The sequence below is a fragment of the Oncorhynchus kisutch genome, linkage group LG5 (genome assembly GCF_002021735.2).
Source record: "Oncorhynchus kisutch isolate 150728-3 linkage group LG5, Okis_V2, whole genome shotgun sequence".
Lineage (NCBI taxonomy): Eukaryota > Metazoa > Chordata > Actinopteri > Salmoniformes > Salmonidae > Oncorhynchus > Oncorhynchus kisutch.
Window position 1 is genome coordinate 40,811,780 of NC_034178.2, and position 23,903 is coordinate 40,835,682.

General features: G+C 46.1%; 1 protein-coding gene across 13 annotated transcripts in view; it reads right to left on the reverse strand.

The window, feature by feature from the left end:
• Window positions 1-23,903, reverse strand: part of LOC109891042 (eukaryotic translation initiation factor 4 gamma 3) — a 69,680-nt gene that overhangs the window by 1,251 nt on the left and 44,526 nt on the right. For 2 of the 13 annotated variants that reach the window (XM_020483321.2, XM_020483316.2), the window contains exons 3-35: window positions 23,353-23,520; window positions 20,700-20,792; window positions 20,294-20,344; window positions 20,054-20,086; window positions 17,650-17,670; window positions 14,956-15,135; window positions 14,734-14,845; window positions 14,413-14,519; window positions 12,419-12,553; window positions 11,167-11,344; window positions 10,254-11,018; window positions 9,861-9,949; window positions 9,302-9,563; window positions 9,055-9,176; window positions 8,228-8,377; window positions 7,741-7,905; window positions 7,340-7,537; window positions 6,925-7,068; window positions 6,510-6,746; window positions 5,911-6,015; window positions 5,402-5,540; window positions 5,024-5,166; window positions 3,973-4,063; window positions 2,624-2,750; window positions 2,317-2,519; window positions 2,092-2,207; window positions 1,804-1,976; window positions 1,579-1,704; window positions 1,158-1,239; window positions 846-944; window positions 587-733; window positions 304-385; window positions 51-197 (exon numbers count right to left, since the gene is read on the reverse strand). In XM_020483321.2, coding sequence (XP_020338910.1) covers window positions 51-197; window positions 304-385; window positions 587-733; window positions 846-944; window positions 1,158-1,239; window positions 1,579-1,704; window positions 1,804-1,976; window positions 2,092-2,207; window positions 2,317-2,519; window positions 2,624-2,750; window positions 3,973-4,063; window positions 5,024-5,166; window positions 5,402-5,540; window positions 5,911-6,015; window positions 6,510-6,746; window positions 6,925-7,068; window positions 7,340-7,537; window positions 7,741-7,905; window positions 8,228-8,377; window positions 9,055-9,176; window positions 9,302-9,563; window positions 9,861-9,949; window positions 10,254-11,018; window positions 11,167-11,344; window positions 12,419-12,553; window positions 14,413-14,519; window positions 14,734-14,845; window positions 14,956-15,135; window positions 17,650-17,670; window positions 20,054-20,086; window positions 20,294-20,344; window positions 20,700-20,792; window positions 23,353-23,520 — 4,990 coding nt within the window. The remainder of the gene's footprint in view (window positions 1-50; window positions 198-303; window positions 386-586; window positions 734-845; window positions 945-1,157; window positions 1,240-1,578; window positions 1,705-1,803; window positions 1,977-2,091; window positions 2,208-2,316; window positions 2,520-2,623; window positions 2,751-3,972; window positions 4,064-5,023; window positions 5,167-5,401; window positions 5,541-5,910; window positions 6,016-6,509; window positions 6,747-6,924; window positions 7,069-7,339; window positions 7,538-7,740; window positions 7,906-8,227; window positions 8,378-9,054; window positions 9,177-9,301; window positions 9,564-9,860; window positions 9,950-10,253; window positions 11,019-11,166; window positions 11,345-12,418; window positions 12,554-14,412; window positions 14,520-14,733; window positions 14,846-14,955; window positions 15,136-17,649; window positions 17,671-20,053; window positions 20,087-20,293; window positions 20,345-20,699; window positions 20,793-23,352; window positions 23,521-23,903) is intronic. The other 11 variants (XM_020483318.2, XM_020483324.2, XM_020483320.2 and 8 more) reach the window with 11 other exon arrangements.

Here is a 23,903-nt window from a genome sequence, read left to right on the forward strand (position 1 = left end):
TCTTTATCGTGAATATCGAGGTTGAAGGGTCTGATTGGGATACTACTTACTAGGAGGCTGATCCAAAGTGACTATCAGCGCCTGCAGTGCATAAAGTGCTTGAAGCTGTCGCTCAGTGTCTGAGTTAAGGTACTTGAGTAATACGGGCAATCTCCTCTGTATGATGGCTACGTCCACTCGACAGGAAGCACTTTCATCTACACAAGAAACAAAAGATGGAAAAGAATTGTTGAATTCCTCTAGCTATATAACATATAAAAAACAACATTGATCTGTGCCTTGCTAAAGGAATGGAGAGCTTACCTTTCACCGCTGCCTTACACACAGCCGTCATCAGAGCTCTCAGGAACGGAGAGGAGCTCATCTGAGATTCATCTAGATTTGCCTGGGATGTGGATGATAACAGAGGAGCACAAAGGAGCTCCGCTTAGACAGAGGTGAAAGCTTCTCGATATCACTGCCTGCATCTGTGACACTTCACTTGAAATATGCAACACTATGCATGTATAAACACAACATGCGTATGACATGAAGTCAAACGTGGCTGTGCTGAGCTGTGTGGCGGGCGTAATACTACAGTCCGTACCTCTACCCAGTCAAAGATCTGCTCATCACTGGCCATGTCCTCCAGCAGCAGTCTCTCTAGCTGCTGGTTGAGCACCACAAGGGACAGTGCTGTCGTGGCGAGGGCTGCCTCATGGCTGGAGCAGTCCGCCTCAGTGAACTGGAGCTTCTGACAGGAGGAGGACATGGAGAGGAGTGGAAATTAAGAGGGTTAGGTTGCTGTGAACCTGTTTCTGTTGGGATGCCTCCATGCCGTAATACAGAGGGTTTATCTCACTAACCTGCTCTGAGATGAAATCCTGGACATCCTCTCCCTCTGGCAAGAAGTCACTCCAGCTGAGGCCCGACTCTCTCCACAAGGTGCCCACTTTCCTATGGCTCTGTGTAGGAGACAGACAGTTAATTGGTTTGTTGACTTTTTTACTTGATATGCACTATAACGCACTCACACCCGACTCGTTTACACCTCTCGTCTAAATCACACAAAAGTCATGCAACAATATCTGACAGCTATGTTAACTGTTCTCTGTGAGGGAAATGTTGTTTGAAAGCAGTAAAGGGGCTAGGAGTAAAACCGACAAAATGTCACTTACCATTTGTTTGCATAGTATGTGCAGTATTTCAGAAAATAAGATCCCAGCTCTTCCCACAGGAAGTAAAGGTTTGCTTAATTCACTGTGGACAAACAGAGAAAACGATTAGATGTCTCCAGCGGTTCCATCCCACCCAACTGTTTTTCTTCATATCTCAGTTTACAGAAAGCCACAGCAGGGAATGGAGGTGTGAGAGCCAACATCAACACTCCATAATGAGAACTGAGATAGCCAGTCAGTAATATTTGAGAGAAAACTAAATGGAGTATATTTGTCATCCTGTGAGAACTTAATAAATTTGGGTTGCATGTGGACTGATCTGATAAGCTCTGTTGATGCAATAGTAACCCCCTCTTGATCTCCATAACTTTACAGGGAGATAACAATACAATATTGTGGTGCTGTAGAGTAGCGGTGTTACCTAAAGAGCTCTCTCATAGAGAAGCCCCTGTCTCTCAGCACAGGGCTGAGCAGCTCGGCCAGATACAGCCAGATATGGGGAATGTCAATGGCCATGTCATCCGCCAGCTCAAGGGTGTCAGCAAACCTGGGAAAGATAATCCGATGAGACGGCCATTTTAGATACAGGACAGTTGTTATATGACACATGTTGAATGAGAGCAGATGGATATGTAGGCAGGCTGACCCTTTGAAGAATTGGGACCTGGCCAGGATGTCCTGCTGCACCAACTGGAAGAGGAGCTTGCCCATGTGGTCCCGTGTGATCTGACTGCGCTCCAGAGTGGACTCCACGCCCACACGAACAAACACATGGAGCTGAGAGGACATGTCCAGCTCATCCACACACTGTACAGCCTCCTACAGAGAATACAACAAACACATATCTTTGTTTTACAAACTTCCTTTCGAGAGTAAAACACAAAAGGCATTCACATACAGTATGCAATATAATAGCATTATTAAGTGATTGCACCTTATAATCGTTGATGTGCAAGAACTCGTCAATGATAGCTCTGGACTTCCTCTCCATCTCCTCCTCAGAGAGGGCAGGTCTGTCTGGAGACTGGGCCACCACAGGCTCTGCTTTCACTGTAGGGGAAAGACCACCATTACAAGAGTGCTCCCCTTATAGAGTGTGTGAGTGAGTGTCCACTGACTCCGTATGTTTAGTCAGTCTAGAACTGTCCTGTTCCCTCACCAGGCTCCCTGGCACTGCTGCGCTCTGGCTCAGTCTTGTCCTCGCTTACGCTGGGGCTCTCCAGCTCTCTGCGGGGCTCCTCAGGGCTCAGGGCTGGGCTCTCCAGAAGCTCCTTGGCACTCCCGCCTCGGACGAAGGAACCGGGCCTCGACGGAGCTGGGCTCAGGGGCTTCTCACTTCGCTCTCTCCCTGCACTGCTTCGACTGGGAGGAGAACACACACACGAGAGAATGTTTTGCCCTGAAATGAGACGTTCAGAGTTTGAGACCTATTCCATAATACAAAAGTTTCAAAATGTGATCATTACCTGCCCAAGGTTCTTCTAGTGTCATACTCTAGGTTCTGTGCCGGTGGGGTGGTTTGATGAGATTGAGTGGACTGGAGTGCAGAGTACCGGTTTAAACTGGCACCACCACCACCAGACCGGGATAATTCTGATAGGAGACAAAATGAAGCAGCAGAAATTACATTTCAACCAGGACACAAGTATGACTAGTTCACCTGCATCACCATTGTGTGTGTGACGGTTAGCCAAGCAGGCTTGAACCTCTGTGGCATATCTAAAGCTATAGCTTGTGTCTGAGGTCGAGCAGATGGTACATAGACAATACAGTACAACATTTAACCAACCTTTACTTGGCGGTGTCTTAACTCCTGTTACTAGTTGCAGGTGGAACTCCAAAAACCAGAGAATATTCAGAAAAATATAAAATTCACTTTTTTTCACCGAGTGAGGAGTTCCCTTGCAATTTTAGCTGCTGAACATCTCGCATTTCCTGACATCTTTGCAGGAAATATTCAATTTTAAGCGACGCAGCTGCAGCCACATATAGAAGATGACAGTGCTTCACACAGGACGACCAAAACAACTACCTACACAAATGCAAGAGGTACTCGGTACAGAAAGTGGATGAAGTCTGAGTATTTCCTCGTTATCGTAGTTCCACCAACAACTGGAAACAGACGTTTAAAAGACGCCGGTGCTTTCCAAATGGAGAATGAAGGAAGTGTCGTCAAGTAAAGGTAGATTGAAAGAACATCCCCGATCCATAATCCATCCTATGCTAGAACCCTGTACAGAGTAAATGGATATATGTGTGTGCGCGTCCATGTGTGTGTTAACTATTTAACTGTACTAGAATGCTTAAAGGCCCCTAAAATTTTTAATATCGGTTATCGTATCGGCCAAAAATGTCACATCACTATCATTATAAAATACACTGCATTTCAAATAGTCAGCAATGATCTAATGAATTCAGGTATCGTCAGAAAGGTTAAGTTCTCATCTATAACAGTTAAATAATGTCTTAATGTGTTTCAGAGTCCATATGACTGATTCTGTTGGACCAAACCACAAATAGCGAGTTGAAACATCCTGTTGTCAGAGAGGAAACAGTTATTTTCCATCTTTGTTGTTGTGAGTGGCAGGGGGAGGGCTTATTGTGCATAAATGGGAAGGTGCACATTCACAGCAGAATGAGTGAAGGAGATGAGACCAAAAGACAACATGAGAACAGGATGTACAGTACAGAAGTGCTCATAAAAACGAGAAAAATAATAATACGTGATTAATTGCGATACAGGCATTTGGAATATCGCGCTAAAATAAACAAAACTATATTCTATATGTCGCCCAGCCCTAATATGTCTCCTCACCGGAGTCACTGGCCTTGGCCCCTCCGCTGCTGCCCTTCATCCAGTTGAGTGAGGCTCGTGGTCCTAGTTGGATCTTCTCATCCATCTGAGGCTAAACAGGATGATAACAGACAGAAACAGTTTTCCTTCCAATACTCATATCATGTGATCTGGGCCTACAACGCTATAACGACCAACAGTCTCTGAGGAGAATGGAGAGCTGCCTAATACATCATTGGTACTGACACACAGATGTGGGTTTATAACAGCTCTGTATGGCATGGGGAGCCATGCTCCAGTATGCAAGGCTGGGTGTGCTTGTACCCCAACTATCTGGCATTTGGACCTGTATCATTTCACCACTACATTTACATTTTAGTCATTTAGCAGAAGCTCTTATCCAGAGTGACTTACAGTTTGTGCATTCATCTTTAGATAGCTAGGTGAGACAACCACATATCAGTCATAGGAAGCACATTTATTATCCACAAAAAAACTCAAATGGGAGTGTTAGGCTTTTTGTGTGTGTGTGTTTGGGGGGAGGGGTATTTTTAAAATACCTCTTTGAAGAGGTAGGGATTTGGACTATCAGTATCATTTGAGGACAGGGATGAAGAACCACAGGAATCCTGTGAATGATGCGATGCCTAATGCAGTATATACATTACAACACAGTCGTTTCATCTACTATACTGAGCTGAAATAAAATATACTAGAAATGTTCCATACGCACAAGGGTGGGCCTGGCTCCCCAGTGGGTGATGTGAAATCCATAGATTAAGGCCTAATGAATTTATTTCAATTGACTGATTTCCTTAAATGAACTATAACTCAGTAAAATGTTGAATGTTAAGTTGATATTTGTCCATAAAGACTTGTGCTTGTAGACCAATGAGAACATAACTCTTGTCATCCAACTTCTACAGACTTGAAGGAACCAAACATAAATGATTGACAGATGCCATTTTGTAATTAAAATTAAGTACACTTAAAAACACCAGTGAACCTCCATGGTAAAACACCCAAACGAGTCAGTCAAAAGATGAGGTCTACAGGTGCTTTAGTGGCTGACCTTGGAGATCTTGGGGATCTTAGTGGGGTCGATTGTCCTGCTGTTCTTGGTCATGGGCACAGTGTTCCAGGTCTCGTCTCTCTGTTGCACACGCTGCTCCCTCTGCTGCTCCCTTTGCTGTTCTCTCTGCTGCTGTTGTTGCTCTGGAGGACAGAGGAAACACACACAGGAGGGATGACATGTCAACAGGTTTATTAAAGACAAATCAAATAGTGCCCCAGGTTTAAGAGAATACTGTGGGGTGAGTTGACAGATTGGATAGTAGGGGAACTTTCTGACCACTGTGGGCCACTGTAGTGTCTCCGTCTGCAGGCTATGGGGAGGGAATGCCAGTGTAGCTCTAAGCCTTAGAGGATGTAGCCCATGGGCCTGGCTGACCTGGCCTTCTCTTGGTGTCCTTGGAGAGCAGCTGCTGGTGCACCTTCCTCTGCTCCTCCTGCTCCTCAATCTTGGCCTCTTTGTGGATCTGCTCGATGGTCTTAGGGCCCTGGTCAGCTCTCCTGGACACCCAGTTGTGCTGTTGGAACGAGCAGTGTTAGACTTACGCAGGGAGTTTCCTCAGAGAGACAATCTGGTGTTTTTAATTACTGAACTGCGTACAACACAATTAGCCTACAGTCAAGGAGCCCCAATGGCACAGCAGTATTTTGTTGATGACTATTCATGCAGAATTTTTTATTCTATGCTCAAATTTAACTGATTACAGTCTGTTGTTTTCTTCCTTAGAGTGAATTACTGGTCTGCTCAGGGAGCCCGCGTGAAGAACTGACAATTAGAATGTTTTCTCCTATTTATTGTAATAATAATTTAAAAAAGAACCCTCACTGGTGGGTTGAGCTGCAGACAGCACACAACCACAATGCTCGAGTATGCACACACACACTTACCAATCGGAGGTCTATCACGTCCTGCAGCATAAACCGTATCCGAGACGATGTCTTCCGCTCCTTAACAATTTTCTCCATCTGGTTGAAATACTGATCCATGCGAGGCTATGACAAGAAAGAGAGAGATGAAGGGTCATTGCAAAGTGATGTATGAATACACAATTCTCACTATTCACTCCAGTGGACAGCCAGACACTCATGTCATTTCATTCCACTCCATTTTAAAATTCAGTGTGATATAGTATTGTCTCAAAGTAAACTGAGCAGTTTGGGAGCAGGTACAACAAAAGCCTTTTTTCTTAGCCTATAAAACACAGACTACTAAATGTGATTTCCTGTCTCAGTGTTAATCATGCCAGATATACACCATTACAGTATTTGTAGATATGAGGACCACAGAGTCTTAAAACTCTGGTAGAGCCCAAAGAGGTTGTACACTGGTACGTGTGTAGGAGTCTTTCCTTTGGCCAGCAGCAGGTTAAAACAGGTCAGACAACAGCAGGCGCGAGGGAGCAGTGAGATGTCTCCTCACCCATGTCCTCCCAGGCCTCCTCATTTGACCAGCTGGAAGTCATTTAAGCTCCCTCCCCATGGCTCACCTTGGCTTTCTCAAAGTCCAGGTCCTTGCCGATTGTGGTGAGCAGCCTGCAAAGGCACTCCAGCGATTCCTCGTCATGGTTCTTCAGCAGCTTGACCACGCAGTCGTGCATGATGGCCTCTGTCAGCATCTTGAGTTTGAACAGCTCCCCGATGAACTTGATGTTCCCTATGGAGCGCCGGCGGGCCTTGTCCTTGGCCTCCTCCAGCTCTAACCGTAGTCTCTCTTGATCACTGGACTGGAAAGGAAATGGAGAGTAGATTGTCAGAACTAAGTAACTAGCAACAGCTAACAATGAGCCCCCACTAACTCTTCACAATACATCAGTCCCATACAATTCTCTGCTCTGTATTCCCCTTCTACAAGGTGACAGACAGATTAGTGATCTGAGCAGTGTGTGTGTGGGGTTTAGGTACCTGTGCAGAGTCAAGTTCCTTCTGTTTCCTTTCAAACACCACATCATCCACCTTGTCCCGCTCAAACTCCTTCTGACAACGGTTGAGCAGCAGTTTGCGGAAGTTCACTGTGGTTCCGGGTTTGTCCGTCATGGGCACTTTGAGCTGGAGAATAACAGAGGTAACAAGCTATTTGGTTAGAGGTACAGAGATATAGGGGAAAGAGTAGAGTAAAGAAAAACTGAGAATTGAACGGAAGATGAGGTCTAGAAAGAGTGAAAGGGGGGCAGAAAAATATACCTTTAGGGACATTTTGCTGAATGTTTATGGGGCTTAAGAGCACCCATGTACAGTTTATATTTTGATGTTGACTAGCAGCATTCAGAGAAACCACAGATAATCATGTCCAAACAATAGAGAGCTGAGCTTAACATACCGTGGTGAGGCAGCGACACATGTTCCCGTAGGCCACAGAGAAGCCGGGCTCGTCGATGGCCTTCTCAAAGACCAGGTCGATGACGCCCTTGAGGCGCTCCTCCGTGTCAATGGTGAGGTCTGTCACCTGCTTCATCAGCTGGTTGAACATCTGAGGCGTCAGTTTGTTGAGGATACTGCGCACCTTCCGGAAGAGCTCCTGGCACGGCAACAACATCCTCATCATTTATTGATGTGAGAATTCACTCACTTCATTTGATCTTCAGTCTCTTGACAACTCCTTGGTCACAATATTTCTTTCCTGTGTGGAGTCACTGCTGAAAAAACTCAACATCTTGTGCGTTTTTGATTTCACTGTGTGGGTGTGTCTGGGTGTCAGATGAAAGGTTTGGCTCCTCCTACCTGTGTTGTAATGACCTCAGGGTCATCTGATGGCCCCGCCCTCTTCATGCCGGGTTTCCAGGCATTCTCAGCTTTCTTCAGTTGCACCTCTTCATTCGCTGACACGTTCAGGATAATCTTCCTGGGCGGGGGCCGCCGGGCACCCCCCCCCATGTTCATCATCTGCTGGAGGAGACAGAACAACATGTCACTTCTACAGCTCGCCACCAACACCAAACACATCGCCACGACTGCTGAAGTCTAATTCACAACTTTCCTTGAATGAGTATGACTTTGGGAAATGAGTCATCCCTAGTAAACAAACAAGATGCAAATCATTCCCCATGATTCATTTATCTCACTATGATACCAGTAATATTCTGTGAGTGTGTGTGAGTGTGAGCGCCAGAGAGAGAGCGTGAGTCCGTGAGCAAGAGAGAAGTAACAAAAAGAAGAGACATTATTTGAGAAAGAGATTGGTGTTTGTGTCGGGAGGGGTAGTAATTACGTGAGCCTGGGAGTGAGTGTGACTCACTGCAGCTCCGCCGCGTCCTCCACTCATCTGTCTGCCAAAGTCAGCAAAGGCCGGTGTGAAGTCAGGGCCTCGGGAGATCACCCTGGATTCTACCGCCCGGGTTGGCAGCTTGTTTTGGTTTATCTGCAGAGAAACACAGGGAGAGAGAGCGATGGACAGTGAGACAGCTGACCAGCAGGGGGAGCAGTGATCCTTTAACACCGTGGGCCTAGCCATATGGGGAGAGCTGTGGCCTGGTTCAGAAACAACACCCTACTAGCCCTACTAACAACTCCAGCGCTCTCAGCTGTCGTTGACTTCCCTTAATGCTCTCCTCCAGTGAACATTTTCTCAGGGAGAAAAATATGACTCCCAGGGACTGTACATCAATCGTTGCCAGTCTATTGCTCCTTTTCTGGGGCTGAATTATCAACACTGCCAAGTGTGACATAATAGCTATGTGATTTTAATCAAAACAGGATGTCTATGGGCTAGCTGCTATTGGCTCGGTCAGAGTGCAGCAGAGGGAGATGAACTTACCAGAAGCATATCATTTCATAATGAATAGCTACATTTTTTTTTTTTTTAATGACATTGGGCCATGTATTTACTAAAGGGAACAAATAAGGCTACTCACACTGTTTGCTCCATACAAATAATCCCTTCGCTTGAGAGCTTTTTTCAAAAGCAACTTACTTTGCTAACATCTTACACTATCAATTTATAGTCCTGAATATTTATTGTGGGGTTTAGGGCCTTGCTCACAGCTAACTCATTCTGACCACTAGGTTGAAGCTCTGCTCAGCCCACTCTTCACACACCTTGTCCAGCACAACGTCACTGATCTGAGGCAGCCCGTCTGGCTTCTGTGTACAGGCAGCCATGAACTGAAAGCCCAGCAGGAAGTCCCGTTTGTATTGACGCTTCCCATTAGTCTCCAGATCTGAGGAAACAACAAGAGAGAGGTGAGGAAAACAGCCCTGCTCATTTCATACTGTGCAAAGGTTGTATGACTGTTGATAGTGAAAACTAAGCAAGAGACACTAATGAATAATAACCACCCCCTACCTTCCTGGAAGAGGTCTGGGGGTGCTCCTGTGGAGCCATCATTGTCCCCAGGGGTGGCCCCGCTGTCACTGCTCTCAGTCTCCGAGGTGTGTCCTGCTCCGTTCCTCATGGGCTCAGCCTCCCCGTTTTCCTCAGGGGCTGGGGGCCTCTCCTCTGCCTCCAGGGCTGAGGGAGCTGCTGAGGGTGGGGGAGAGGTGCTGCAGCTCCTGGCGGGTGGCAGGGCCTGGTCTCCAGCAGCCTCTTCCAAAGGCTTGAGCTCCTCCTGGGGGAGGGAGGGGAAGCAGAGGGGGTTAGATAGAGGGACAGAGCTGCCTTCAAAGAGTCGGCTGGGAACACTGATCATGATGGATAACTCCTTGCCAACGTACTCTGACGATAACACCACTTCCAGTCATTCATGTCTGTGTTCCACCGCCACACATGTGGAAACATTTTCCATTTGAACTATTCCCCATATAATCTCTCTCCCTCTTCTCCGTCTACTCTGTTTATGCTTCCCCCCCTCCATCTCCTCCTCCTGTTCCCCCGCAGTGAGTGAATAAGAAGGGTTGTTGCTTACCTCAGTCTCCCTCTGTTGGGCATCTCCAACAGGACTCTCTTCATTTGGTTTCTTCCAGGTCTTTGGTGCATCAGGAGCAGCCTGACATCCTGCAGCGAAAACAATAGCAAAGACATTTTAAAGTCGGCTATAGGCTAACGATTTACCCAAAATTGCACTCAGTAAAAATCTATGACTAGATACTTTTACTAGCGGAAAATAGTGGCCTTCCACTCAGAATAATCATGAACTCCAGCTGTTGAGCTCAGCACTGATCCTGTTTGAAACATATTCTATAACCGTGGACAGTCTTAGTTGTGTCCAGCAGCAACATTTAACAGTTTATATATAGTATACACACAGGCATCCATGGGACATTCCCACGGTCATCTGTACCCATGGTTATGTACATACCTGTAGTGGGACTCTTTCTGGAGAGGGCTTGTAGCTGTGGTTCAGGCTTGTTGTCTGGTGTTATGAATGCCTCTGCCCCTGCTTTGAGAGGGACGTCTTTAGTGTCGGCGGGCTTGCTGGCCTCCGCTGTGGCCTGCACTAGTGGTGGAAGGCCAGGGGGAGGTGCTGGAAAAGCAGGCGCAGGTTTGGAGGTCAGAGTGACTGGCACTACAGTGATGGGTGCGATAGAGTCCGTGACAGCAGGGGGGATCTCTGCTCTCACCTCACTGGGCACAGCCTCACTACAGTCTTCTCTGAAGGCCGGGGTTGAAGCCTGGGGCTGGGGTGGGGAGGGATCTAGGGGGGAGGGCTCCTGGGCCTGGGTGTCCAGCTCAGCCCCAGTGTCAGCATGGCCATTCAAAGCTTTTGGGGTTAGGGTGGGGGAAGCAGCCAGGGTGTGTTGGGCTTCTGGAAGAGGCTCCACTGTGTTTGGGGTCTGGGAATGAGTCGTGGGAGGCAGGGTCTTGGGCTCAGCTGCAGAGGGAGTGGGAGTAGCAGGCTCCACTGCAGAGGGCTGCTCAATGGGGTTGGGGCTGGCAACAGGATGAGGGGCAGGGATGGGCGCCACCATCACTGGGGCAGGAGAGGGAAGCTCTTTTTCTACAGGGGGAGATGGGGCAGTTACAGGTGCACTGGCCTCTCGCCACGCCATAGAAGGTTCTGGTTGTCCAATCCCGGGAGAGGAAGGCTTCCGGATAACCGGCTCCAATTTTGGCTTATCATATACTGGAAAAGCGAAGAGATAACACTGACATTAAACACAAAAGAGAAAATTATTTGTGCTCTCTCTTTACTGAGTCAACGTCTTGCTCAGGGCTCTGCTCTCAGAGCAGAGATGTATTGTGCCTGGAGGGTGGAGGGGTGAGGGTCAGACCTGGCCCTGGTTTGCTGTCTGCAGCCCCAGGCGTGGGCTGCTGCTGCTTGGGGGGCTCCAGGCTGTAGGCTGGGTGGGCCTGGCCTTGGCCCTGCTCCGGAGTCTGGCTGCCGCTCGGCTGCTGCTGCTGCGATTTGAGGTAGAAAATGTGAGGATAATGAGGGTGCGGCCATAAAAACTAGCAACATGGAAAGACAGCCAAATAAGCACAAACGAGCACAAAAATAGAATTAAGCGGAAACAAGGAAACCAGTGGGTATGGTTAGAAATATTGGCAACAAAAAAGACAGGGGAAGACAAGGAGAGACAGCAACCAAGGAAAGCAGGCAAAAAGGGGAAAGGAGAAGAGCCCAAGAGTAGGAGAAAATGACAGGGAAATGGAGGCACGTAAGGTAAAACAAAGCAACAAAAAGGGAGGAGTGTAAAAAGGACAAAAGACAGAAAGAGAGGAAAGACACACTGTTAACGTCCAAGGAGAGGACAAGAAGGAAGTGTCACAACAAAAGACTTCCCTCCACAAAATCCAGAACAAGAACTGTCATTTAAGATGATTGCCCCTTTCTATTAGAATGCATTCAGCAATGACTCCTTTTTAAAAAATAAATAAGAACATCTTATTTCTGGATTCTTCATGGAGGGACAGAAAGCAGAAACGACATGTTCCATAAGAACATTTACTGTACCAGAAGAGAGGGAGGAGATACACTGATACATGTAGATAGGTACTAGTAGGTATAGATGTGTAAGCCATAGATCTGTGTCCAAGATTAACATGATAACCAACTATGACCAATGAAATACAGTGTGTTTAGGTCACTGTTGTAAAATAGCCATGGTTTCCTATTACTCCAATTGAATAGCAAAGATTATGAACCTAAGGCCAGGTAAGTGTGCTAGGTGCAGATCAGTGGGTCAGGGACAGTGGCTGAAGTCTATGTGGCTGGCTGTGTCTAACGCAGTATGGCAGAGGATGGATTAGACACAGACTGAGGAAAATGTTTCTGGTCTGGTGCATGGCTCTCTGTATGTTGTGGTGTCAAAGCCCTGGTGGCCTGGCCTAATTGCCCGCTCCCTCCTAATACCCAGCAGTTTGACCTAAGCACAGGTTTTACACAGCCATGAATGAGAGGCTAATAGCTCAGCTCAGTGGGTCAGTGGCACACCATGGCACCCTTTGTGTGTGTGTATGTGTAAGTGAGTGAGAGAGCATTAAGCCTAAGAGCAGGAAGCATGAGAGTAGATGTGTACTTACCTGCGGAGGGGTGGGGGTGGAGGAGGGTCGTCCGACAGGGGGAGTTGGATTCCGGCTCCCTGTGCCCCCTGCCATGATCTCCTCTGTGATGTCCCTGCCTCCCTGATTGGGGTCACGGATACGGATCTGGGAGGACAATGACACAAAAGGAACGCCGTCTCACTAAAGCACCAGTGTCTCAGAGCAACCCTCCCCCAGCCATTTAAAACAGTGGAGCGCGTAATGTACAGGAGTACTGACTGAGTCTAAAGAAGCATTAATACATCTGTGACCAAACGTTTCAGACTTTCTTATTAATCTTGTGCAAATGGAGAGAAAAAGCTTAACACTTGACTTTTTACAATATCTCATATTTCAGTTAAGGCATTTAAAAGGGTTTCTGAAAAGATCATGTCTTTTCATGTGGGTCTTCAAACTGAACAGCAAAATATAACACCCCCCGACTCCGGATTGAAGCCATTTTTAAAGTCATCACCCTTCCGTCCTTGACTTTTCCAAAATAAGTATATTTAACACACGTATGTTGTTAGAATTTCGATATCACAAACATCATTTGTGTATTAAGCAGCTTTATGAAGCCATTTTCCCCCTCATTCATCGCCAGTCAGCCTGTGCAGCTGATGGCACATCAAACTACAGTTAACTGCCAAAATAAAGAAAACACCAACAAAAGTGTCTTAACAGCCACCAGAACAGCTTCAATGCACCTTGGCATAGATTCTACTAGTGTCGGGAACTCTATTGGAGGGATGCACACCATTCTTGCGTGAGAAATTCAATAATTTGGTGTTTTGTTGAAAGTGGTGGAAAACGCAGTCCCAGCCGCTGCTCCAGAATCTCCCATAAGTGTTCAATCCTCCAACTGTCACATGCAGGTAAGACGTTTTGATTTATATAAAATGTGCAACCCAAGCAGGGATGGTGTTAGACGGGTGATGAGCTGTGCCTGGTTTTCTCCAGACATAGAGCATAGCATTCTCATCAGACCACAGAATGTTTTGCCACTCTGCCATAAAGCCCAGATTGGTGAAGTGCTGTAGAGACTGTTGTCCTTCTGGCAGGTTCCTTCATCTCAACCAATGAACTCTATAGTTCTGTCAGAGTGGTCATTGGGTTCTTGGTCACCTCCCTGATCAAGGTCCTTCTTGCCAGGTTGCTCAGATTGGTCGGACGGCCAGCTCTCGAATATGGGTAGTTACATTTTTTGTTAATTTCCCAATGATTGAGACCACTGTGCTCTTGGAAACTTTCAACACTCTCAAAATTGTTTAACACCCTTCCCAAGATATGCCTCATGTCAATTCTCTCTCCCAGATCTACGAACAGATCCTTGGACTTCATTGTATAGTTTCGGCTCTGATGCACTGTCAACTGTGGCACCTTATATAGACAGGTGGGTCCAGCTTTCTGGTGTTAAATAGCTAGATTAAGGCCTGGCATACATTAAGGCTAGGACTCCCGAGTGGCACAGCAGTCGAAGGCACTGCAACTTAGTGCTAAAGACGTCACTACAGTCCCTGGTTCGAATCCAGGCTGAATCACATCCGGCCGTGATTGGGAGTCCCATAGGGAGGCGCACAATTGGCCCAGCGTCGTCCGGGTTTGGCCGTGGTAGGCCCTCACTGAAAATAAGAATTTGTTCTTAATTGACTTGCCTAGTTAAATAAAACAATTCAAACAAACCCTGCTTCTACACAGAAAAACTCTACTGGCAACCTAGATCTAAATTAAACCATGTCATCCCCCAAATACCTTCTCTGTAAAATAAATATTCGGTTTCAAAATGCAAGTTAAAGGGGCTCATGGATCCAGACACGTCTCTTCATCAGGGATCATTTCTCATATTCTTTCACAGTATGTATGTGGAAACAGAAGATCTGGTGCCTAACTGAGCACAGATGGCCTACGCTAGTGTGTATCCGTATGTGTAATGCTTACATACATAGGGAGCGTGTGATGTCTGTGTTGAGATGGCAGCTTGCTGAGATACTCACTGGTTTCTTCTCACGCTTGGCTGGTGGAGGTTGCTGCGGTGTAGGCACTATGATGGGGGGTGAGGGGGGGTACACCTGCTGTCCTGGATAGAATTGAGGTCCGGGAGCTGAGTCAGGAAGGAGGAAGAAAAGCTGAGTATAGTGTGTGTCACTCTCTGTGTGTGTAGCTGAGGAACAAACTGAGTTGATGGGGTCTGTACAAGAATATAATTGCGCTAGAAAGGACAGATGTGTGCTTTGTGGAAGGAGACAGCTATTTTAAATCAGACTGGTGGGGTTTGAAGTGGTGTGTGTGTGTGTGTGTGTTTGGCGGAGACTCACCATACTGAGCAGGGTACTCCCCCGGCCCAGGGCCAGGATAGAAGGTGCCAGACCCCGGCGGCTGCACTGAAAACGGCTGGGGCGGCCCCACATAGGGCGTACTGTGGCGATACTGTAGAGGGAGAAATGGAGGGCATAGAAGAAAGGGTTAAAAGCTGCGTGGGGGAAGTGGTAGAGGAATGCCTGCTGGAGAGCAGCAGCAGCCTGGTCAGTCAGTCCCACCTGTGGGATGTAGTACTGGGCAGCCTGTGGGGAGGGGAAGGGCATGGGGGCCATCATCATCATGGTGGGCTGGTTGGGGGGGTATACCGCCGCTGTGGGGTTCTGAGAGCCGGGCCGCAGAGATGAAGTGTTGGTGGGGATGGTTGGCCGCGCTGTCTGCATCTGAGCCCTCTGGAAAAACTGAGAGGCGAGAGACACACACAGAGAGACCGATATTACATGTAAGAGAACTTAGTCCCAGAGAAGCAAGAGAGGATCCACAACTTTCCCAACAGCAGTCTAATCTCTTCATGCGTGTCCTGTGCAGTCTCATTTCAGCTTTGTGGACGCAGGAGCTCAGAGAGATGAAGCCAAGGAGACCTCAGAGACAGAGAGCATTATCTCGGAGGACCAGGTGGATGGCACTTCCACTCCATTGCACTCAAACAGCACACATTTCCCCAAGCAGCATAAACAAACCCACAGGACACAGGCCTGCAGGGTGAGTCCTGACTCCTCCAGCTGGGTTCCCTCTGCCCTCATCAGAGAGAGAGATCAAGGTTGTGAAAGGTCTCAGAACACAGCGGTCTACCAACAGCCTCCGCCACCCAACCTGCTGTGCTGTTACAACAGGGCTTAGAGAGCACGGTTCCATGCTGCCAGAGTCAACCACCAACCAGCGCACAGCAACACCCTGTACCTACCACACATGCTGTTAAACGCCACACACGCTGACTTTATATGCAACCACATTAGTTTACAATGCAGTGTCCACAACTTTCAAATTTGTAAAGTGCTCATGTTTATGCTATATAGTAGCGGTTCACAAACTATGGGTCACGAGTAATTGTGTCTCCCACTGCCATATGGACACAATGCATCATATACAGAAAGCAACTGGCAGCAAAAAATATCCACAAAGACATACTGCAGCAACTTCGATTGTAAAATACATCAAAACACATCGACTGCGTGCACGCCTGTTCGCAAACTGTGTGGAGATATGGGATCAGAGCATGACAATTTGCTATTTCACACCCGTTATCAACAGGGAGAATATTGGAAAGATTTTTCTAAATGAGAAACGAACTGGATGTAAAGAAAATAAATTAAAATAAACAACTTTCTTTGTGATGAAAAGAAAATGGTGTCTCCTTGCCGATGTAACAGACATAGGCTATTTTGAAAACTGAATGCAAGCATGCAGGGGAAATCCAAAAACGTGCCACAGATGTGCATTCAGAGGAAATATTTCTTATACATAAGCGAAACCATGCCCCCTTTCCTTGGCTGTGGAAGTTTCTAACAGACAACAGCAGAAGTGAGTGTCCCACAGGAGTGGCGACTGCTCACCTCCAACGCTTTCAAGAGCACTTTGGGACCTACTTCCCGGACTTGGACATGACGTTTGACTGGGTGTAAAATTAGTTTGACTGTGATCCTGGCTCAGTTGGCATGCCAGCAAGTGAAATCACAGCTGATTGAGCGGTCATGTGACTGAATGCTGCAGACAACGCATTCACAGGTCATTACAGAGGAGTTTTGGTTCCTGACTCAAAGGGAATACCTTGCCCTTTCCCCCCGAGCATTAAAACTCATGGTACCCTTCGCCAGCTCATATCTGTGTGAAGCAGGATTCTGTGATCTCGTCTGAATTAAAATCAAATATTGATCCAGGACAGGAGATATGAGGTGCGTACTGTCGACCACGTACCCTGACTTTGAGAAGCTCCGACGTGACATGCATCAAGCACACCCATCTCATTAGTGGTGGTGAAATAAGAGAATCAGAAATGTCAGACTGATTTGCAATTGACTGATTTGCAATTGACTGCCATAGCCCCCCCCCCAAACAGCCATTGTTAATTTCAACAACAAAAAATTTACATGGTTGGGGTCATGAGAATTTTCAAATTGGATCATGGGCCAAAAAGTTTGGGAACTCTTGCTAAATAACTGGGGCCACAATGTATTATAGGGCTGTTCTGTGTTGTTCTGTTAAATGAGGTGAGGTTTTATTTACAATGTGGAAACAGAGCTCTTCTTCATGCGTCATAAAACACAGAATCATAAAACACGTTCTCATGAATGCAGAAGTTATGTTTGCAGGAAACTAAATATCACAATCAATGGGGTGCTCAGGGCTGCCAAGCTTTTTCTGGGGAGCTCATAAAATGTTATGCAGCAATCAATGTACTCCAAGCAAGATGAAAGACTCCACACAACAGCTGTGGCCTACATCCTAATGACTAGAGCTCAAGGTTACCACAAGCAGTTGACTCGGGTTCAATAATTCTTCAGCGATCAGATACCTTGAAGTATACACAATCTTTATTTAAAATGTGGTTCATTTCATAAAAATGAAAAACACTTTTGGAAAGAAGAAGTTAACAATTCTAATATTCTGCATGCTGTTCATCCAAACTAAGCAAACATGGGAGATTAAGAATGGTGAAGAAGAATGAAGGGAAATGATTGAATGATTACAAAAAGACGTAGGTTAAAAAGAGAGAAAATTAGTGAGTGTGGTGTTCAGGCAGTATTATATTGTTATGTTGGAGGGAGAGAGAGGGGTTTTCTACTGAGCATACTTTAGTTAAGATGATGGCCACTGGAGGGCTCTGGGGTTAGAGGTTAAAAGGGGTTAGGACCGGTAGGTAGGGGTGTTCCTCATGCCATGCATCTGCAGAGAGTTCTGACAAGAGTCATTATTACCTGGATGGGCCTGAATCCTCCCTTGAGTATTGAAGCAGGAAAGAGAGAAAAGCCAAATGGGAGACTGCACTGATGAGTGTGGAGCCCAACACGAACACAGTGAGCGGGCAATCATTCACAACACACTCGGGTTGGGCGATATTTGGGGAGACCTCTCCTACGATATGCTACTCCAAATATCGCGATATTCGATATAGTTTTGCGCAGTTAATGACTAGATAATTCTAGACTATGCAATTGTTGTGCTTATTTAGATATTATAGTCGCAGTGTAATTAAATAACCTTATTATGGTGAAACTTCATTTTCAACTGCTCCGTTTTGATTTGTGAAGTTCACATAGAGTATTGTCTTGCACCTCACGACATATCGTCTTGCACGTCACAATATCAAATATCACGATATTCGATTTATATATTGGCCCAACCCTTCAACACACACACATACACGAGTGTATATATCATAAGGCTTTCCGCCTGTCACAATATTGTGCAGCCTGTGGGCCCTTTTGCAGGTTGAGCTGTTCTCAGTCCCAGCGTGGAGCCGGCTGTATTCCCACAGAGGTGACTTAGCAACACAGACAGAGTGTGGAGGGCTGTGAGCCTGCGCCACCCTCTGGAGGGAGTTATGTGACATCACAGAGCTCTGTCTATCTAGCTGCTACCATTCACCAAGGGCTAAACTCAGACAGGCTCCACTGGTGGTGTCATCACAGTGGTATTCCCAACACCTCGGGGTACAGACAGAGGGCGGGAGTCTGAGTCAGTCCTGATTGGAACGCTCTTCTCTTCCCTTTCACTTTGCTTTGCAACATACACGGTAGAATAACTAAGACTTTGCTCCACTTTGGCAGTCAGACATGAGCTTGTTGTTAGTATCAGGGAACACCAACAATGCTAGTTCTGCTCATTTCAAACAGAGTATAAAGTTATGGAATCAACTGCTTAAGTTAAATCTTAACTCAAAATGTTAATATGATGCTTATATCTGGCTGACATTTGAACTCTTACTGGAAACCTGCTGCTCACAGGTTTCTGCTGCTGCTCAACTGCTCACAGTAAACACGCTCAAAAACAAAAAACTAATTATTTTTGATGTCTACACTGGACGTATAGGCTACAACTAACATTGTCAATTCAAAAAACAACTGTATCCTTTGTCTGACCTCTTGGTTTGCAGCCCTAAACAGTGAAAGACTGAAGTTGCTTTCGCAATGAGAAATCAAGATAACACTGAGAGGTCGGCTGACGTCAGCAGGCTGAATAAAGAGAGGTTTTCGGCAGATGAATGAATTTCCAGATCACTATGTTGCGCTCATTGTGCGGGGGCGATTGCAACTTATGTCAGAGGCGAGGCTCATTTTCTCTGGATGTATAATAGCCCTTTTGTTCTGCTTCATCTGCTTTCCAACTCCACTTCCGTGGCAGCACAAGAGAGGCCAGCACCAGGACAGAGCAGAGCCCGTATGTGACAGTGCATGGTACTGTGTACTCTGTGCCAGTAAACAGTTCAGATTCTGACACACTGAGCCTGACTGACCTAGGAGGCTGCCTATTAATAGTCTGTCAAAATGGTCAACACAGAATCATCCAGAAGGATGTTGGACAACAAGTTATGGATGGGGTGGGGTGGGGGGGTGCCTGTCTGCCTGTGTGACCCAGTGTCTTCAAAGGGCATCTGATTCTCATTACGACAGAGAAATAAACAATTTCAACAGGGAGGCGCTGGGGGATTCTCGTCTCTGTGCCCAGGCTCATCTCAGCAGTCACATATTTATGTTCAATCACACACAATCAAAAACACAAACAATTCAAACAAAACAACATGCAATCATATTTATACAAAACAATTTTTCATCGGATAATCTAAAACACATATTGACTCGGAATAACCCTTTGAAAAAGGAGAAGCATCGAGAACATTGTGTATGCCAATGTCCGATAAACATCTGAGCAACAGGGCATTAGATGTTCCTAAAATGTTGGAGCAGTGCCATCAGCACCACACTTGTTAACACCAAGTCTGACCAACAGTTTGACAAGCAAGTCCACAACAATGCAACATGAGAAGAGAGTCATCACTATAGTATGGTAAACATCTAGCATCGTTGTCTGACTGGCAGTCAGGCAACTGTCATCTTAGATATGCCTTTAACGACTATGTGGAAAAAATCTCAGACAATGGCTGTTGACAAACAAATCAGACTGTTGTGTGCCTGGGTGGAAAGCAGGCAGAAGGGGAGACATTCTCATTAACTTAGGGGACACATTTCTGTATAAACGGGGCCAATTTCCACTGAGAGCAGTAGCTCTTTGCCGACCAATAACAGTGGTGTGATGATGTGCACAAAGCAGCTCTAGCTGAGGGAGCAGAAGGGAGAGGACAGAGGAAATGGGGTTTAATACCTGATGGTGGGTTGGTCGAGGGCCCGTCGCAAACTGATTGGGTAGAGAGTGTGAGGTCCGGCAGAAAGAGATAGGGTAGCGATGTCAAAGCAGAGAGAGGAAGAGAGTGATAGAGAGAGATACAGAGAGACAAGATGAGCAATGAGGGGCACACTGAGGCATGGTAATACAAAACCACAGAGAGTGCAGTGGAGCTGCCACGTTGTCATGTTTACTGCCATTAGAGGAGATGATGCAGACCTGGTGGTTCCATATGACAGGGGGGCTGGGGCTGGGGCTGGGCATGGATGACTACATTGAAAGTGCAGATAGAACAGTAAAGTACTTTAAGTATATCATGTTGAAGTCATGGGCATACTGAATCCACACATTATGAATGGGTGACATTTTAACATTAGGTAACACACAATTATCACACTTAACTTGAACGGCTATCTACAACTTTTAGATAACTCAAAGACTGGAAAGCATCACAGACGTCCAAGTGTGTACAGGACTGCTTGGCAGACACATCAGGGCTAATCATTACTGAACAATCACTACCTCCGATGACATTGTACCCCTCTAGGCCAATCAAAATGTCTGGATTTCCAAAAGCACAGCAGACATAATACATACGCATGACACAGAGCAAGCGGGCACTTACCGGGCGACTCTGTGGCTGTGCATTCATTTGCTGGGTCTGAGGAGAATACACTAGAGGTGTGGAGCCAGCATTCTGTCCAGTGGTGTATGGAGACTGTCATAGGGGGAGAGACAGCGGCGTGAACGTAGGAGAGAGAGGGATAGAGAGGGGGATGTATGAAGGACAGAGAGAAAGGGGGGATAAACGGAAATGGTGGTTAAGAACAAGTTGAGGAGAGATTTGATGAATTACAGCGGTTTGAACATCTTACCTGGGTCAAAATCATTTAGACCAACCAAACTGTTGCTCTCCTCACCAATTAAGAATAATGGACAGCGTGTGTGTTAGCATGGTAATCTAGTGTAGTAGTTTAGTGAAACATTGTCTTACGTCATATAGATTGGTGCAGAAGGTCATTGGGCTATATGATGACTTGCAAACACTCATGGGATAGATTTTTTTAAGTATTTTGTCTACAATACACAGTCATAACATAAAAAAATGTTACCAAGGTGACATTGTCTACTGAACCTCCATCCTCAGAGTCAAATATCAGTCAAAAATCTGCAGCTCATTTTTATGTTTTCATCACGAGCAAGTCTTAACTACCTAATTATATATCTAGCTAATAAGTATTTGGTGGTTGTAGAATCAGTATTGTAAATTGCTTGCTAGCTAAGCTAGTTTGCCTGCTAGCTAAGGCAGTGAGTCATCATTCCATATAAAACGAAAGCGATGTTAACCCAACGCCAGTAAACGCACTCAATGCTTAATAAATACTCCCTCAAGGTAGCTAGCTAGTGTAGTACAATTATATCTAATAGCACAATGAATATGTTTTCATGATAAGACAGTGTTTGGCCGTGTTTAGTTAACCGAGTTCTGTAGCAGCTGACTACTCTAGTTGCGACGTTATCGCGTTGGCCAAATGTTACAAAGTACCGAGTCAAAAGTGCCAGTCTATCAGAGTCAAATACATACTTCGGTGCAGTACAACTTCAGCAGCAAGCTGGTAAACTAGCTACAGTAATGGCCATTCCAACTAGCACTAGCTAGCTGCTAACAAGTTTGCTCCGCTGATCGACTATAGCTCAGCGTTCAACTGCTCTCAAAGCGCATCACTAAGCTAAGAACCCTGGGACAAATACACCTCCCTCTGCAACTGGATCCTGGACACATCTACCAGGCTGATCCACAACACAGGGGGGCCTCGGGGGCCGCCTCCTGAACTCCCTGTTCACCCATGACTCTATGGCCAAGATAGACTCCAACACCATCATTAAGTTTGCCGACTACACAACGGTGAAAGGCCTGATCACCAACAACGACGACGAGACAGCCTATAGGGAGGAGGTCAGAGAGCTGGCAGTGTGGTGCCAGGACAACAACCTCTCCCTCAACATGATCAAGACAAAGGAGATGGTCGTGGACTACAGGAAAAGGAGGGCAGAGCACACCTTCATTCTCATCGACGGGGCAGGTCGAGAGCTTCAAGTTCCTTGGTGTCCACAACACCAACAAACTATCATGGTCCAAACACACCAAGACAGTCATGAAGAGGGCACAACAAAGCCTATTCCCCCCCAGAGAACCAAGTCTAGGTCCAAAAGGCTCCTTAACAGCTTAACAGACTATTTGCATTGACCCCCCCGCTCCTCCCTTTAAATGTATTTGTATTTTTTAAATGCTGTTGCTACTCGCTGTTTATCATCTATGCATAGTCACTTTCCCCCTACCTACATGTACAAATTACCTCGACTAACCTGTGCCCCCGCACACTGACTCAGAACTGGTACCCCCTTTAAATATAGCCTCATTACTGTTATTTTACTGTGCTACTTCTTTCCCCTTTATTTATAAAATATAATTTTTCTTAACTGCATTATGGGTTAAGGGCTCGTAGGTAAGCATCTCATGCTATGGTCTATACATGTTGTATTCGGCACATGTGAGAAATAAAAATGGCATGAATATTTATGAGTCTCGACATAATCCGTTGGGTGATTGGTTGAGCCTTCTTGAGTGTGTGTGACGTCACACAGATGCTTTACAAAGAGCCGTGGTGTGGCTATATAGCTGGGATAATTCAAGTTGTGCCACCGGCTGCAGACACTATTAATAGGCCAGAAAGAGCAGCTGAACACAGTGGGATATGGGAACCCTTTCATCACACACACACTTTATGCAAAGGCTGACTCATTCTGGAATCGACAATAAGTGTTTTTGTTTGTTTGTGTGTGCATGCACTTCAAGGCAGTAGGAGAAACTAGCAAATCCCAGGAGCAGCAATGTAATTGACTTGCTGTACCAGTGACTAATACATTAACCCTTTAGCAGGCTCTTATAGAGAGCAGAGAGAACACACCGCAGCAGTTTAGAAGTTGCTGATGTCCTGTGGAACTATCATTAAAACAAATGTCCTTCTCTTGGACTATTTATTGACAGGCAGCACACAGGACATACAGAAATACAAAAACACTATTTGACCAATCAACAGGCCATTGTGCATTTAATTAATTAAGAAATGAATGCAAACAAAGCATGCAGCAACAGGCATTTTGATAAAGATGTTACAGAAAAACAGGAGGAGAAAGAATGAGAGAGAGCGAGAGACAAAAATAAAAACAGACAGACCAAAAGGTCATACGCAGAGAGGATGGCGGCAGAGACTCACCCCTCCGCCTGCCTCCCAGCCCTTAGGGTAGCGATATGGGGAAGCTGTGGGTACTGATACCTGAGAGAGCGCCGGTGAGTGGGCATGCCCTGGCGGTGTGCCCGCCAAGTTAGGGTGTCCCTTTGTGATGTCATGAGCCGTGTAGGGAGGACCAGGGTGCCTCGGTACCTACAGCACACAAAGAGAAAAAGATAGAGGACATCAGATAATTACAACATGAAAAGACAGAGGCAGTCGGGTACAGTGCATTCAGAAAATATTCAGACCCCTCAACTTTTTCCACATTGTTACGTTAGAGCCTTCTTCTAAAATTGATAAAATACTTTTTCCCTCAATCTACACACAATACCCCATAATGACAAAGCAAAAACAGGTCTAGAGATTTTTGCAAATTTATGAAACAAAATAATTTAAATATAATATTTACAAAAGTATTCAGACCCTTTACTCAGTGCTTTGCTGAAGCACCTTTGGCAGTGATTACAGCCTTGAGTCTTCTTGGGTATGACGTTACAAGCTCGGCACACCTGTATTTGGGGAGTTTCTCCCAT